Raw genomic sequence first — 17,493 nt, forward strand, 5'->3', positions numbered from 1 at the left:
AAGTTTTAGAGAAGGTCATGTCTCCTGTTTTATGGCTGACTGGCACACCTTATTAAAAGTGTGCCCCATTTTTAAGAAAGCCCAAAATACCAATAGATTCATGGGGGAGGGGTTGGCCCTTACAAATGTGTACGTAGCCTATTTCAGGATGGATTGTGTCAGTTGTTGGGATGGTCCAAGGAGCCAGAATCAAGTGCTCTAATACCACAAGGAGGGGAACCAGAGTCCAAGGCCATCCAGTGAGAACTAAAGGTAAAAGCAGATTTAATTTTAGCCATTAGGGTAGACAGAATTCAATATGCATAACATTTTTCAGGATTCAACTTGCATAAAAAGTATTCTTTTATATACACAAGACAGTAGGCAACTCTTAGCTCCTGTGATGCCTTGGTGACATAGATAAAGTCACCCTCTCTAAATGAACACAACTTTGTGGGATCCCCACTGGGAGAGTGGAACACATTCAATTTCAGTCCCCTCTTTTCCCCTCAGCCCAGGTTCCTTCTACAGGGCCACCTGCACATCCTTCTCAACAGTCTTGCAAAGCGTTTCCTTTTTGTACATTCATCTGTTTGAAGGAAGGGTGCAGACAATTCCCTAACATAATGGAAAGAAACACTTATTTGTGTTAGGTAGCCATCGCTTCCAAGGATGTAAATATAATAATCCCTGACTTCAATCTCTAGAGAGAGGTCTATTTCCATGATTTTGGTCTAAAACATTTCCTTTTACTGGGAGACTAGGGGAGTTTCCACCGGTGCTCCGGTGTGATGGAGAAGCTGCAGTATGCCAGCCTCCTGAGCCGGCTGCAGAGAGTGAAGGAGCAGTCCCAGGTGATCAATCAAGCAATGGCGGAGCTGGCAACCATTCCCTATCTACAGGACATCAGTCAAGAGGAGACGGAATTGGTAAGTGTTTTTCTTTGTTTAAGGCTTTCACAGGCCCCCAGCCAACATAAGAATGATATGTCCTGAAAAACAAAATTGTGAGAATCAATGTAGTCTGAGGGCAACCTGCCCAACCCTCCTGAGGCATTTTAATAAAGAAATTGGAAAATGTAGAAAGATGTGTTTCTGTCTTTTATTTGCTCATGTCGACCAGCCTCCATTTTTATAGTAAGAACTTTGTGATGTGTAAAAACATGGAAAAGGGCTGATTACTCATATTGTGGATCAGGCTTTTTGCTTTAAGTAAAGTATAATTTTGATAAATTATTTCTTAAACTCCCAGATGGGTTAGTATATAATTTTCTTGTAAGGGAAAGTAGAGAGAACAAGAGTAATTACTATATAAAAAACAACCCTACGAAATAGTCTTTATAGTTTTCTTATTCACTTCTAGCATCACATATATGTTGGTAGTGCCAACACACACACACACACACACACACACACACACACTGGTACATTTAGATAAAACAGTTGTTTCATTGCAAGGGAAAATGTAGTTAGACAAATGGCTTTTTTTTTTTAACCGAATTGACCAATTAACTCAGAAAACACAGAGCCAGTCAAAAATCAGTTGATGGACTATCTCACAGAAACAATCTTCAAACAGATGTGTCTATTATAACCATAATTAATATGAGAAATGATGGCTCCTCATTTGTAAAACTATTACTAACCAATGTGAGGGCCATTCGAGGAAAGGTAAAATTCACTGTATACGGAAATCCTAATGTGTTGTAAGGGAGGGCTCTTACTTTGAGGCTGTAATTGAAGGTAGCTAAAACTAATTATAGACCTGAATTGAATTCACATAGCAAGGATGAGAACAGCCTAAACCGATCACCTGTAATTTTCAGATAACTAAAGCAACCCTCCCTCTTTGAGCTTTTAAAGTTGTAACAAATTAATCCATCAAGAAGTGAACTGCCAACATTTATAATGTTCATCTGACCCTATAAAAAGGTATTATAAATACTGATATTCAAAGTATATAAAATGGTCTGACTAGCTGAATGATAAAACTATGCGTACCAAAGTATTAAACTGTGGGGGGAGGGAGTCTAGTAATCAAGGAATTACTAAATCAAAACTGGCAATAATACTTTGTAAACCTTTATGGTTGTGCGCAGTGGAGCACCTTCTAAAAGGCTAAGTGTTTATCCTTCCATTCATAACGCATTCAGGAGTGCAGTAAGTATGGAGTTTTCAAAGTGCATATTATAGCCAATTTTAGATGATTAATGCTCCTCTGAGATAAGAGGAAGCAAAGAAAATGTTAATTTAAGAAGCTGGCACAGTGTTGATCCTGTCTTCCTAAAAAGCACACTCAAGATTTAAATGAAAAATACAGGGGAGTTTTCTGCACTTAGGTCTTCTTAACCACCTATCTGGAGCTTTTTTTTTTTTCCTCTGGAAATACTTACATTTCCAAATATATACACAGAGCATCAAACTAGCATTATTGACATCCCTTACTCACATGTTGTGCAATATCCCATTATCTGAAACCTTGGAAAATAGGATTTCAGGGTTATTTTCATAATTTATATGCCTACTAGAAAAAAAATGTAATGTATATGGACGTACATGTACAGGCCAAATATTTAAAAATCATGTATCTTACAAGATTTCATCACCTTAAGTAATAGATTTTACTTTCCAACTTCCAAGCATAGGTTAACCTAGAAAATAAATCCTAGTAATATCTTTTATGGTGCTATATAAACAGTGACTGCTCAGTAGAAGAGTTTTGAGTGACTCAACTCTGCCCTCCTGCTTAAGCTCTGCAATATCTAAAGTACAGAGAGATTATCTGAGGGTTCATACTCTTCGATGGCACAGTGAACTGAACTGACATTTGTTCTTTTTTAGAGAACTTTCTTTTCTAGCTTTGAATATCGCATGGCTCGATGCAGCTTCATTACCTTACAACCGCATACGTAGCATGTAGATCAGATTCTTTTCAATTGGGACAAGGCAGTTTGGGGCAAAGGGTGGAATTTTTTAAACTTGCCTTTCAAAAAGGCAACTTGATTATTTTGAAATTTTAGGAAATAAAAGGATAGTAAAAGAACTTAAATGAGCTAGATCCTTTAAAATGCAATAAAACAGCACAATTTTAGTATTGTCCTCGGGTGAGCTTTTGCATGAGGCCTAGAATTATGATACATTAGCCTCAGGAGAAAATACTAAAATGCGCTCATGTACTACATGCCATTTCCTGAGAGAATTAACTACCGCCTTCATTCTTTACAACCCAAATCTGTTTTTACAAAACAGCAACACTTACTACATTAAAACCTATATGTTTTCTACAAATTCTCAAGAAGAATCTTTCCATTGTTACAATATTTTATATCTGCAATAATACTTGGTAATGACTGAAGCAAAGATGAGGTGGCGGTGTTCATTGTCGGAAAGATGAGTAATAAAATCATCAGCGTACAAATGATTTTTTAATTAGGTTTTAATCTGTGTATTTAGAGAAGTTATTTCTGTGTGAATTCCATGCTGATAATTTTTATCTTGGTGCCACAGCTGCAGTCACTAATGGCAGATGCTATGGACACCCTTGAAGGAAGAAGAAACGATAAAGAACGTGTGTGGAATACAATCCAAAAGGTAAAACTTTGAGCTGAAGGAAAAAAGATATATTATTCTCAGAGAAAATGTCCATCTTGGGTCAAATCTGTTTAGAAGATACAAAGAAAAGAAAGCTCTTCAGATTGTTTTATTGTCTGTTTGGGTTTTTTAAATAAATGCAGCTATCTCCCTGGAAGTGTAACCAGAATCAAAATGGATTTATTTAATCTGTTTCCTCAGGTCTGCTCCTCCAGCAGATTGTGGTCATATGCTTTCATGGGTCTTCTTGTGCTCATTTTCATATTCTATTTTCATTATCTGCCTCTCCATTATTGCTTATTGTAGATTTTTTTAAGGCCCATTCATCAATGTTTTAGTCCACCTCCCAACACTTTCCCCTATATTTTGTCACTTGAGGAAGAATGGCTACATTTCAGAGAACTACAGAAAAACTAGCACATTGATGCTTTGAGTGGAGGAGTAACATACTGGTTATTAGAAGTAGAGGAACAGTCAGGGTGCCTGGGTGGTTCAGCTGGTGAAGCAGCCAACTCTTGATTTTGGCTAAGGTCGTGATCTCATGGTTCGTCCTCTCTCTCTCTCTCTCTGTCCCCCCAAAATAAAGAAATAATAAAACATTTAAAAAAGAAGTAGAGGAATAGTCTACAACCATACCACCCTGAATGCACCCAATCTCTTCTAACCTCAGAAGCTAAGCAGGGTCAGGCCTGGTTAGTACTTGGATGGGAGAAGTAGAGGAGCATCCCTTCATTGGTTACCGGAGTTAAATAAAACAAGGACAAAGATGTACCTAGCATCAGGTACTCGGAAGACTTGTGTGACACTACAGAGCTCTCTGACAATGTAGGAGGGAGTAATGCTGGGTCTCCAGTCCAATTAAAGGTAATAAATTCTAGTCAGTCTACTCTCCATTCAGTCTCCTCCAATTACTGTGAGAACCCATAAAGGGAGACCTGGTGTCAGGAGATGTGAGAATAAACCGAAGAAGCCTCCGGTTTAAGAGGTAATAGTCAGCCATGAAGGAATCTAGTGCATGTGAGGAAATGGGCGTCTTCTGTAATCATTTCAGAGGTCCTATGGTAAAATACCTAGAACAGAAATTAACTGAATGCAGCAAATATTTGTCAACGATCTACTGTGCTAGAAAGAATACTTACGGATATTGTGCTGGACAATACAAAAACAGCCCCTGCCTGTATGAGCCTGGCCACCTTGGAAAGAAGACAAGTATACAGCTACAAATTTACTGAATATTGTAGTTAAGAAGTGGATGTTCAATAATCTATAGAAACAAATAGGGAAATATGATCTGGTCTGGGAGGTCAGAAAAGCCATCTCTGAGAAAGTGATATTTATACAACATTTCAAGGATATGTAGTAGTTATCTAGGAGAAAAGGGAGATTTCTGCAGAGAAGGAAGAGTTTATGCCAAGAGCACAAAGAAAGCAGGGCACATTTAACAACTGAGAAAAAATGTTAAAGGAGCAAGGAACATATTTCAAAATGAAGTGCAGAAACGGAAGTCAAATCACAGAAAGACTTATAAATTATGTTAAGGATTTGGAATGTTTCAGAAAGCGTTTATCTGGAAAATGTTTCTGAGACATCTCTAGAGCTACAGTGGGAGAACAGATTGAGGAGCTATAGAAATGTGGGGCAGTCGGTTATAAGGCAATGGCCTGATCTATGGTGGTGGGTGTGGAGACGAAAAGAAGCAGACAGATAGAAGGAATGTGCAGGAAGCCAAATCTACAGGCCTTGTTCACTGAGTGCATAAGAGAGTTTAGTGAACAGGAAAAGTAAGAATGATGCCCAGACATTGGGCTTGAGTCACTGGGCAGGGAATGGCGAGAGGTTCGCTGGTACCATTTACTAAGGAAGAAGGCCCTTCAAAAGTGTAGCTTTGGGCTGAGACTATAAACTCTTTCAGAATCCAGTCAGGAGACTTGAAAGGGAATTTAATATAAAGAATGGCTAACTAGGTATGTATGTCATTGTTAACTAGGGAACTGAAAAAGCAAAGGAGAACCATAAATTTAGCACAGAAGAAGCAATTAAAAGGAGCAGCTACCACCCATTAGGGCTGGGAAATCAAAGAGAAGAGACTGGAATTACTAAAAGTTCGAAATTTGGAGCAAGGACCCTGCTGGACCAAAACTTAGACCTCCCACTAGAAGGCATTGCTCAACTGGTGCTATTATCTCCACTCTTGGAGCAGAATCCTGAAGGGTTGAGATCCAGACTTAGGAGGGGGCACTAACTCACTGGTGCTGATGGGAGGGAAGGTGGCAGGAGCAGGGAGGGAGAGGTAATGGAGGTAATTGTGCAACTTTCGGAAAAACTAGATTCACCTGCTACTACTACAGAAAAGAACACAACTTTCTGGAGCAAAGAAGCCTCGTTTCAGAGATGCTCACAGGAACCCCAGAGGGCAGGAAGTCAGCAGCAAGTCCCTCCTTTCTCCTTTGGCATTGCAATGCCCCTATATCACCTCCTAGTGATGGAGACTAACAACTGGCAAAACAGAAATGAGGTTTGCAGAGTTCCAGCCCCCAGCATCACAGAGTTAATCATAGAAGCGTGGGTTTGGAGTTAAGAGATTATGGGCTAATAACTGGCACAAAAATGCATTGAACTTAGGGTGCTGGCAAGATATCCAAGGGAAAGTACAGGAGTCTGGAGTTCTGGATAAAAGACCAAATAGAGATTTTTTTAGTTGTTGGCAAATGGATATCAACTGAAATCATAAGAGAGGGTGAGATGACTGAGAAAGAGCATAGAATAAGAAGAGAGCCTTGCAGAGCACATTCCAAACTTAAGAAGAGAACCATACAAAGGAGACTCAGAAGAAATGGCAAGAGGAATTGCAGCTGGAGGTAAACCAAATGCAATGCTGATGAGATTCAAGCAAAAGAATCAAATATCTCTGTTCGCTATAGAAATCATTTTTTGGCATGAGGTTAGAAAACTAGAGTGCACAGGTCAAAACCAACTAGTCACCTATTTTTGTAAATAAAATTTATTGCACACAGCCATGTCATTCATTTACATATGGTCTATGTCACCTTGGCCAAGTTGAGTAGTTGCTAGAGAGGCTGTATAGCTCACAAAGCCTAAAATATTTACTAACTGACCCTACACAGAAAACGTATGCTGTACCCTGGTTTATAGCATTATCCATCCCAAAAGTATATACCTTTGTACACTACATCTTTGCACTTACAAATCCAAGTGATAATAAAGTGGCAGTCTGGCAATGAAATTCCAAGGACTAGCTAAAAAGGTGGAAGAGAAATTGACATTTGTCTATACCTACCTACATCTTACAGATAACCACCAATTCCACCTCACAATAAGCTAGTTTTTGATGCTTACATTCAAAGAAATGTTTAGCCTATGACTTCCCACTTTGCTGCTATTGCAGTTATTTATTACTGTGTCATCAATCACCCAAATATAGTGGTTTAGAATAATAATCCAATATTATCTCTCACAACTCTATGAGCTGACGAAACTCAGCTAGGGGTGGATCTTGCTCACTGTCTCTCATGTAGTTCAATCAACTGGCTTCTGTGCCTGGGGCTAGAGTCATCTGAAGGCTAAGATGTACTAGACTACAACATGGCTCCCTCATATGGTTGACACAGCTGACTGGAGTGCCTACCCATGTGGCCTGTCCATGTGAATGAGGCTTTAAACAGCATTACAGCTGGGTTCCAAGAGGAAATATTTCAAGAGAAAGGAAGCGGAAACCACCGGTCTTCTTTAAGGCCACTTCCAGAACTTCCACCATATTCTACTAGTTGAAGTAGTTACAGGCCAGCCCAGATTCACAGGGTTGGAGGAATAGATTCCATTTCTCCGAGAACGAGTGCATTCATGAGGAGAATGAAATGATAGCATCTATCTTGGAGACAAGCTTCAGCAGCAGAGCTATGGACCTGTGTCCTGTGCCGGAAAACACCTGCAAGCAAGAATCAGGAGGATAGTAATGTCAAGGCCTCTGAGGTCGGAACACTGCAGAGCCACTCTACTCAACCACTAGGTGTCTAGAAGGACTCACTGGTGAGCAGCTCATCTTTCCAAATTAAAAGCCCTGGTAATGATCCTAACTTTTTCTAAATGGAAGCTCCTGAGAGGTCTTTACGAAGATGTGAATGGGAAGGAACAGGGTGCCAAATTTTTCCCAAGGGCTTTTAATTTGGTTAATGTGACTCTACAGAGGATGATCATATCACTTTCAGACAATTCCGGTAGCAAGTAAGTAATTTCCTTTTACTGCTACAGAGTTAATTTGCGTGTGCAGAAAAAAATAATTAAAAAAACCTAATTGTACAAGCTACACTGTGTTCTGAGCCCACTAGAAGTTGATATCAGCATCACCACCTCTGAGATCTGTTATCTGTAATAGAAACAGCTGTTGTACCTAATGAAAACACTTGAAATTTTCATCTGAAGCAGCAGAATTATAGCAGCACCTCCTAGTTCCACGTACTTAAAGGGTCTGTCAGAATCCCCATTACCTAACACAATTTCCAGGGCTTCACTTTGTTATAGGTCTATAAAAAGCCCATCAAGAGGAAATCTGATTCATGAGTGCTGACCTCCTGTCTACATTTTTTTTCTTTGAGATTTCTTGAAGAACTCAGAAGAAGAAAGAAAGAGACAATTGTGTTTTTTCCTAATTTACCAGGATGAAAATATATTCTTAATAGAGTTTTAGGAAAGTGGCTTTTGTTTTGGTTTGGCTTTACAGCATATTTCCTTTCCAGTAATTAACTCAAGAAAGATATATGTATGTTGGTTTAGCTGTGCAAAAAAAGCAGACTACGTCCAAAAAACATAAATTTTCTTACGCTGGAAAGTTCCGTGCCACAGCAGGACCCTTTAACAAGGTTCAGTCCATAACAACAACAACAACAACAACAAAAGACAAAACAAAAAAGCCTGAGAAAACATAATCTTTTGAATATCCCAGAGGTCTTGTTATCACACTGCTCATTCATGCATTCGTCCAACATTTACCGGGCATCTCCTGCGGGTCAGACATTGTTCTAGACATCGGAGATACAGCCATGAAAAAACAGTACCATCACAATGTCTGCATTCTGAAGTAGACGCTAAACTACCTAAAGAAATATGCAATATATTATAAGTAATGAATGCCATGGCTGCGGGAAGCAGGAAAGGAAAATGGAAAGTGCCAATGACTGCAACTGCACTAGAATAGTCAGGCCAGGATTCATTGAAGTGACGTTTGAACAAAAATCTGAAAGAAATGCAAGCCATGCAATTTGTTGGAAAAGCATTCTAAGTAAAGGAAACAGTAAATGTAAAACCCTGAGATTAGAGAGGACCTAGCATGTACAAGGAAATACGAGGGCTAGGGGACTGCAATAGAATGAACAAGAGCGACAAAAGATGAAGTGAGGAAACAGATGACATAATGCTTTGTCAAACAAAAAGCCAAAATCACTCTAGGCTGCTGAGATGAGAGTAGATTGAAGGGGGGGTGGGAGGACAAGGGTAGAATCAAGGAGACTAGTTTATTGCAATGTCACAAGAGGTGACTTGTACCCAACGGCAGAGGACTTGAACCTTGAAGCCAGGTGGTCGCAGTGGATGTGAGGCCAAATGGGGAATTGTGGTGACTTCCATCTAATATGGAATTTGACCATGAACCAGCACACTTTGTTTTCAATTCTCAAAGTAAATTTCTTTCAATCTGGGCCTAAGAAGTCACAAGGAATTTCTAGTTTAGTCTACCTTTATAATCCACCTATACAAGATCCACATCCTCTGTTCCTTAGTTTTTCATCTAAAACCAGAAAGAATACAGAACCTAACTGCAAATCCTTGACCATTCAGCCCCCACTCATGGGACTTTGGGCAAGTCACAACCTTCTGAGAAACATAACGTGTTCAAATCCTTACCACCCTCAGAGTCTATGATTTCATGTTACCAAGCATTGAATCCTAAAGCCCATTAAAGCTTTATGAACTAGGCCTGAAGATAAATAGAAAAAGAAGTCTTTAGAAAAAGGAGGCTTTAAAAAAAATGTGCCAACTGTTAAGTTGGAACGTTCCTATTTCTTTTCACCACAGAATCAGTTAAGAGAAACAGTTAAGCAGCACTCTGTCTTTAACTCGGAAGAAAAGTTATTTGCTTTTCCTTTACAAAGTCTAAACTTCACATTGAGAAGATCAGGATTTAATCTGGTACAACATATAAAGTACTGTCTTATTCTGATATACCTCTGGATCGCTGATTTGACCCTAAATGAGGAAAAATGAAATTTTGTTATTTTAAAAGTAACGAGAGAAAGACTCTGCCATATAATCATGGTCCTGTGAATTTTCATGAAAAGAAATAATACTTTACGTGTCATCAAATATTATAATATAGTACATCACAATCTTCAATGAATTCACCTAATGGAGTATATAGGTGGATGTTTAAAGACATCCATATGAACTTGTCCAAAATTATTTAGCTTTTTATGTTCCGTTTTACCTCAGAATCTTAACTTATAAATTGTACTCATCATCACACGGACGTGACAGTCATTGATATACTAATTTGGTCCTTTAAGATGAAAATGGGATAGAATTGTATGTCACTTAGCAACTCTGTGCCGTTCAAGGCTGTTGATGTAGGCAGAGCAAGCAGGGGAGAATACAAATCTGGGAGATGGGCCAGGGGCAGTTGGTTGAGGAGGAAGAGAGAAGAGCAAATTGGAACATTTTATTTACTTTCCACATCAGCATTCAAACCTGAATCCCTCCAGAAACTCTTCTGAGAGAGATTGCACATGCGGCGCTATCATTCATCGGCCAGTCATTTGGGCTGACTAATATGTGGTTAGGGCCTTCGGTTGTGTCTCTCTGAAAGTACTGCTGTCTTTTCAAAGATTCAGCAGCCGTACTACTCATTTGCAAAGCAGTTTTTCCAGCAATCAGGCTTTTCCTGTGTGTCTTGTTCTTTAAGGAGTCTCTGCAGATTTATTGCAATTTGATTGTGAATCTTCTCTGCTTCTGGTTATGGGCTTCCTCATTAGCATATCCCCAAATTCCTTTACAGTGTGTACTCTAAGCACTGCTAAGCAGTTCTGTCCATGGCATAATGCAGATCGTGTGGAGAAACCTAAGTGCTCTTGTTGCTGACCACACTGGGGAGAAGGACAGGGACAGACTATGAGGACAAGGAGAGAGAGGCAAGGGCCGAGAGGCAGAAGAGGCCAGGTGCCTGGCATAAATGGTCAAAGTTCCCGGGATAAGTGAGCCTATGCCAGCAGGTGTCCAGACAGCAGTTGTAGTGGAGGAACCTCCACCAAAGCCCGAGCAGACCTCTGATTGTGGTCAGAGGCTGAGCCCTGGGGCCATCGGACCTGCGGGGAGCATCTCCTCCTCAAATGTTGCACTCAGCAAAGCCAAGTCTAACCTGGAAAGTGGAGGAGGCCAAAAGCCTTGGTGCTGGCCATCTTCCCAAGCTCCAGTGTGATCCTCCAAATCTAAATGACAAACTTTAGTTACCATTTAAACCAAACAACATCTTTCTCCTCTGACTTAATGGAAAAAAAGTGTGTGGTTAATTTGTTAAACATTTTCAGCCAACTGTATTTGCTGGTCACTTATTTCCCACCTGTGCGCGGTCTTCCCTACAATACTGGGAATACCTGTGTGTGTGTACTTTGTTGGTTGAAAATATTCTAAAACTTTAATGATCTGGCAAGAAATTTCTGCAGCAGAAGCATTTCTGGGCAGGAGTCAAATCCTAGCATGGCCTCATCCAGAGAGCATGTACCCAGGAGCTTTGCCAGTTCTCACCAGGAGTTTATCAAGGGGCAAACAAAGCTAACTGCCATTGTGCTCACATGCGTAATAAAATACTGTGTCAGTCAACAGATGATCAAACTATGTTAGTCTCTTTGAAGTTTGCCTTTGAATAACTATCACAATTTCAACAAGCTATAGAGAAATTTATTTCATATAAATAACTAAGTTAATTAATACTGTGATGATGGCAAATATTATCAGTGATTACCATTGATCTTTTAATATTGTGCCAAGCACTTCATCAAGTTATCATATTTAATCATTGCAACAACCCTGTGAGGGAGGTGTCATTACTTCTCCTTTGAAAGGTGAGGAAAGGAGCTTTGTAGAATTAACAAGGTAACAAACCTAAGTTTGTAGTGACAGGGTTTAGTTTTGAGTCAGATTTGTTTGGGTGGATCAAAGGCTCCATTCCTAATCATTAGGTAGAGCACTTAATGTTAAACGAAATGCAGCTACTAAAAGTCAATGGCACAAAGAATATTTTCTGACCCAGGTGCAGATTCTGTAAGACAACCAGTGAGACAACCCTCGAGTCTCCCTTTCAGCAGCAAGTTGAACAGGAGCATCAGAGGCTATGGTAGGCATCCTCCACCCTTCTCTGGATCACAGCTGACGGGCCCAGCTGAGGATGTACCCAGACAGCTCTGCAGCCGCTGCCTGACCAAATCCAAACCCTGGAACCCACTGTCCCCTGGATCATCTGCTCTTACTGTCTTTTCTCATCATCCCTCCTTCTATAAACATCGTGTTTAGGTTGGCTCTGATAGCTCACTGCTTTCCCTCTTCCTGCAATATCAGAACTTCAAGGGAACAGCTTGGAAGTCTGGTCATTCCTATAGTGTACTTACTGTCAATCTGAGGGTCACCCTCTGGTAAGTTATCTGAATTATTCTGAAATGCAACCTGTCAATGATACTGCAATTTCAGAAGCACATATTGCCATAACTCCTCCAGGCTTTATCCTCACAGCCCAGAAGCCTTGAGACTGGAACTGGATAGCACATTTCTCACTCCTTCACTTCCTGGGATTCCCTCCCTGCCTGTCCCACTAGTGAGCTGATAGAGGAAGGTAACTAAAACAGAAATTGGAAATGCTTATATTTAGTTTTTTAATGTCTATAAAAACTTTTCAAAATGCATCTTTCAGAAGTTCAGTGAAATATCTGGGGCAAGGGAGGGGAGCATATATCTCAATTCTATTTTGAACCGAAGAGCGAGTTTGCAGTTCATTCTAAAAGTTACTCTCCTTAAATTACCAAAGGTGTCTTCTTTGCTTGGCAGCCCAGCATTTTATTGCATGTATTTTATACATTAAGTTTTGCAATACTTTATAATTCTGGAGAATAACACAATAACAGCTTATACCACTTGGTAGTTAAATGAACCATAGGACATCTTCCATTCTGTATTGAAAGTGGGATTAATACAGAGTTCAGAGCAATTGACTTGTAGCTCATTCAATCATTCACAGTGTACTCATTATACCTTTCATCTTTTGGAGAAGGGCAGAAATGAAAGTGCCTTTACATGCAGCCCTAAAGGAAGGTATGGGCCATTTCTCATTCTGATTATGACTTTCTTAAAACAGTGTATGTGGAGGAGGGGGAAAGGCTATAATCTAAAACACATACAAATGCCATAAGCATAAACACACCCTTATCTCTTAGCATCATCAAAACTGTGTGTGTGTAAACCTTATGTGTACTCTGCTGAAAATGGTTTTCTGCTTGAAAAAAGATTCTGGGGACGAGAATGAATGGCTGACGAAAGGATAAATATAGGCCTGTATTAGAGATCCTAACCTAAAAATAAGACAAAATTAAGCCCTCTCATTGAATTCGAAGAAACCCAAAAGATTTTTAACTTCCCAAGACCTCTTATGCAGAAAAGACCCCTTCAGCTTCACAGTGATTCACTTAATCACATTAACATGAAAAACTGATTCAGGAAATGGTAGTATGTCTGCTATGTACTATCCTGAAGTACAGGGGTCAAAAATTATTTTTTTTAAAACCATGATAGAGGAATTCCACTTCAGGAAATGGAGTAGATATGCTTTTCCCTGCTTCTCCCATTAAGTACAACTAAAAGCCCTGGACATTACATGTAAAACAAACACAAGACTCTGGAAGGTGGAATGAAAAGGACTGACAACTGAGGGACATGGAGACTTGAGGAATGACATTATGGTAAGTTCACTGTTTTTTTTTTTTTCCTCATACATACTACACTCGTTGCTGAAGAAGCTACTAATCCAGAAACACTAACATGTGTAGACAAAACAAGCCCCAGCAAAAGCCTACCCTCTCTAGCCAGAGGACAAGGAAAGAGGAAGCCTCGTAAAATGGAAGACTCTTAGACAATAATCACTCTACTCCAGCCAAACATCACAGAAAAAAAAAAAAAAAGTGCTCCAACACCCACCCATGTCGGCAAAGCACAAATAAAGAGTCAGACTTCTACTCTCACTAGGCTATAACAAGATATCCCAGCCTTCCCACTCTAACAGGGTGGTGTCAGAGAACACAAGATATGGAGCCTGGACTTCCATCTCCACTGGGTGATAAGGCACCACTTCCTCCCTTCCCTCTGCTGGTGTGGTGTCAGAGGAGGCCTAGTAGACAATCAAGAATTTTGCCACATGCCAACAATTATGAACCTGCCTCCTCCACGTGATGTCAGTGGAGGCTGCATGGCAAGCCCTGATGTGAGATTGCTACCTCTCCCAGCTAGGGAGGTATCAGTGAAACCCTAGTGAGGAGCTTGAATGCTCATCCTCACCCAGAAGTAATGAGGAACCCTTCCCTCAGGAGTCAATGAAGGCTGAGTGGGGAACCTGAACTTCCATACCCACCTAGCAGTGACAAGGCAGTACACTTCCCATCCTCTGCCATAGCAGTGTCAGAAAAATCCAGCTAAATGAGAAGGTGTGAATGAGATCCAGAACCTCATATGATAAGCTCAAAATGTCCAGATTTGAACTGAAAATCACTGATCATACCATGAACCAGGGAGATCTCAAATTGAATGAAGAAAGACCATCAATAGATTCTAACACAGAGATGATAGAGATATTAGAATTATCTGACGAAGATTTTAAAGCAGCCATCATTTGAAAAAAAAAATATTTTAATGAGCAATTACAAACACCTTAAAGTGAATGAAAAAATTGAGTGTCCACAAAGAACTAGAAAGATTTAACAAATAACAGAAGATATAAAAAGAACCAAATAAAATTTTAGAACTGCAAATACTGAAAGAAAAACTGATATTAAAAAACAAAGAACTCGGTGGATGTAAAATATGATACCAAATATCTGAAACATGGAGTGGAGAGGAATAAAGAATGAGTTTAAAATTAAGTGACAATCAGCTTAATATAGACTGCTATATGCAGATGTTATGTACAAATTGATTGGTGACCAAAAATCAATAAACAGTAATATATATGCAAAAAAATAAAATACAGAGTAAGGAATCCAAGTATATCACTAAAGAAAACCAGCAAACCAGGAAAGAGCAAAAGAGAAGAAAGGATCAGAGAAAAACTACAAAATAACCACAAAACAAGTAACAAAATGGCAATAAATACGTATCTATCAATAATTGGTTTGAATGTAAATGAAATAATCACTCCAATCAAAAGACATAGGGTGACAGAGTGAATTAAAAAAAAAAAAAAAAAGACCCATCTTTATACTGCCTACAGGAGACTCATTTCAGACCTAAAGACACCTGCAGATTGAAAGTGAGGGGATGGAGAAAGATTTATCATACAAATGAATATCAAAAGAAAGGCAAGTAGCAACACTTATATTGGACAAAATAGACTTTAAAACAAAGACTGTAAAAGAGACAAAGGATAGTGTATAAAAGGGACAGGGGAGCCTGGATGGCTCAGTCAGTTAAGTGGCCAACTTCAGCTCAGGTCGTGATCTCTCAGTTCATGGTTCAAGCCCCGCATTGGCCTCTGTGCTGACAGCCCAGAGCCTGGAACCTGCTTCGAATTCTGTGTCTCCCTCTCTCTCTCTGCCCCTCCCTTGCTCATGTGCTGTCTCTCTCTCTCTCAAAATAAATAAATAAATAAATAAATAAATAAATAACATTAAAAAATTATAACAAAGGGGACAATCAAGATATAATAATTGTAAATATTTATGCACCCAACATGAAGCACCCACATACATAAAACAGTTAAGAACAAACATAAAGAAACTAATCAATAGTAATACAATAATAGTAGGGGACTTTAACACCCCACTTACATCAATGGACAGATCATCCAAATGGAGAATGAATAAGAAAACAGTGGCTTTGAATGACACACTAGACCAGATGGATTTAACAAGTATATTCAGAACATTCCATCCTAAAACAGCAGGATACACATTCTTTTCAAGTGCACATGGAATATTCTCCAGAACAGATCACATATTAGGCCACAAAACAAGCCTCAACAAATTCAAAAATATCGAAGTTACACTATACATCTTTTCTGACCATAATGCTATGAAACTAGAAGTCAACCATAAGAAAAAATATGGAAATATGACAAATCCATGCAGGGTAAATAACATGCTACTAAAAAATGAGTGGGTCAACCAAGAAATCAAAGAAGTAATCAAAAAGTACATGAAAACAAACGAAAATGAAAGTACAACAGCCCAAAACCTTTGGGATGTAGCAAAAGTGGTTCTAAAAGAAAAGTTTATAGCAATACAGGCCTATCTCAAGAAGCAAGAAAAATCTCAAATAAACAACCTAACCTTACACCTAAAAGAGATAGGAAAAAAAAAAAAAACCAACAAACAAAACTAAAACCAGAGGAAGGAAGGAAGGAAATAATAAATATTAGAGCAGAAATAAATCATATAGAAACTAAAAAACAACAGAACACACCAATGAAACCAGGAACTGGTTCCTTGAAAAAATCAACAAAATTGATAAACCTCTAGTCAGACTCACCAAGAAAAAAATAAAAGGACTCAAATAAAGGACTCAAAATCATAATGAAAAAAGGGAAATAACAACCAACACCACAGAAATACAAACAATCGTAAGAGAATATTATGAAAACTATATGCCAACAAATTAGACAACCTAGAAGAAATGGATAAATTCCTAGAAACATAACCTACCAAAACTGCAGCAGGAAGAAATAGAAAACTTGAACAGACCGATTAGCAACAAGTAAATTAGGGGCACCTGGGTGGCTCAGTCGGTTGAGCGACCGACCAACTTCAGCTCAGGTCATGATCTCACAGTTTGTGAGTTCGAGCCCCGCGTCGGGCTCTGTGCTGACAGCTCAGAGCCTGGAGCCTGCTTCGGATTCTGTGTCTCCCTCTCTGTCTGCCCCTCCCCCACTCATGCTCTGTCTTTCTCTGTCAGAAATAAATAAACATTAAAAAAAAAAAAAAGTAAATTGAATCAGTAGTCCAAATACTCCCAACAAACAGAAGTCCAGTACAAGACAGCTTCAAGGGGAGTTCTACCAAAACCTTAAGGAAGAGTTAACACCTACTCTTCTCAAACTATTCCAAAAAAATAGAAGAAAAACTTCCAAATTCATTCTATGAAGCCAGTATTATCCTGATACCAAAAACATATAAAGACACTACAAAAAAAGAGAATTACAGGCCATCTCTGATGAACATAGATGCAAAACTCCTCAACAAAAAAATAAACAAACTGAATCCAACAATACATTAAAAAAAAATCATTCACCAAAATCAAGTGGGATTTATTCCCAGGATGTAAGTTTGGTTTAATATTCACAAATCAATCAATTTGATAGATAACATCAATAAGAAAAAGGATAAAAAAATGATCATTTCAACAGATGCAGAAGAAGCATTTGACAGAGTACAACATCCATTTATGATAAAAGCTCTCAACAAAGTAGGTTTAGAAGGAACACACCTCAACATAATAATGTCCATATATGAAAGATCCACAGCTACCATTATCCTCAGTGGGGAAAAACTGATAGCCTTTCCCCTAAGATCAGGAACAAGACATGAATGTCCACTCTCACCACTTTTATTCAACATAGTCCTGGAAGTCATAGCCACACCAATTAAAAAACAAAAAGAAACAAAAGGCA

At 39.0% G+C, this 17,493-nt stretch overlaps 1 protein-coding gene across 4 annotated transcripts in view; it reads left to right on the top strand.

Annotated features, from left to right (window-relative positions):
• The window catches only part of SPATA16 (spermatogenesis associated 16), a 241,745-nt gene that overhangs the window by 203,897 nt on the left and 20,355 nt on the right, over window positions 1–17,493 (top strand). For 3 of the 4 annotated variants that reach the window (XM_007077091.3, XM_007077092.3, XM_042956736.1), the window contains exons 9-10: window positions 744–908; window positions 3,486–3,569. In XM_007077091.3, the coding sequence (XP_007077153.3) occupies window positions 744–908; window positions 3,486–3,569 (249 nt within the window). Of the gene's footprint in view, window positions 1–743; window positions 909–3,485; window positions 3,570–11,883; window positions 11,975–17,493 lie in introns of those variants that run through there. The other variant, XM_042956737.1, reaches the window with a different exon arrangement.

This window comes from Panthera tigris, chromosome C2, assembly GCF_018350195.1.
Source record: "Panthera tigris isolate Pti1 chromosome C2, P.tigris_Pti1_mat1.1, whole genome shotgun sequence".
NCBI classification, from domain to species: Eukaryota; Metazoa; Chordata; class Mammalia; order Carnivora; family Felidae; genus Panthera; species Panthera tigris.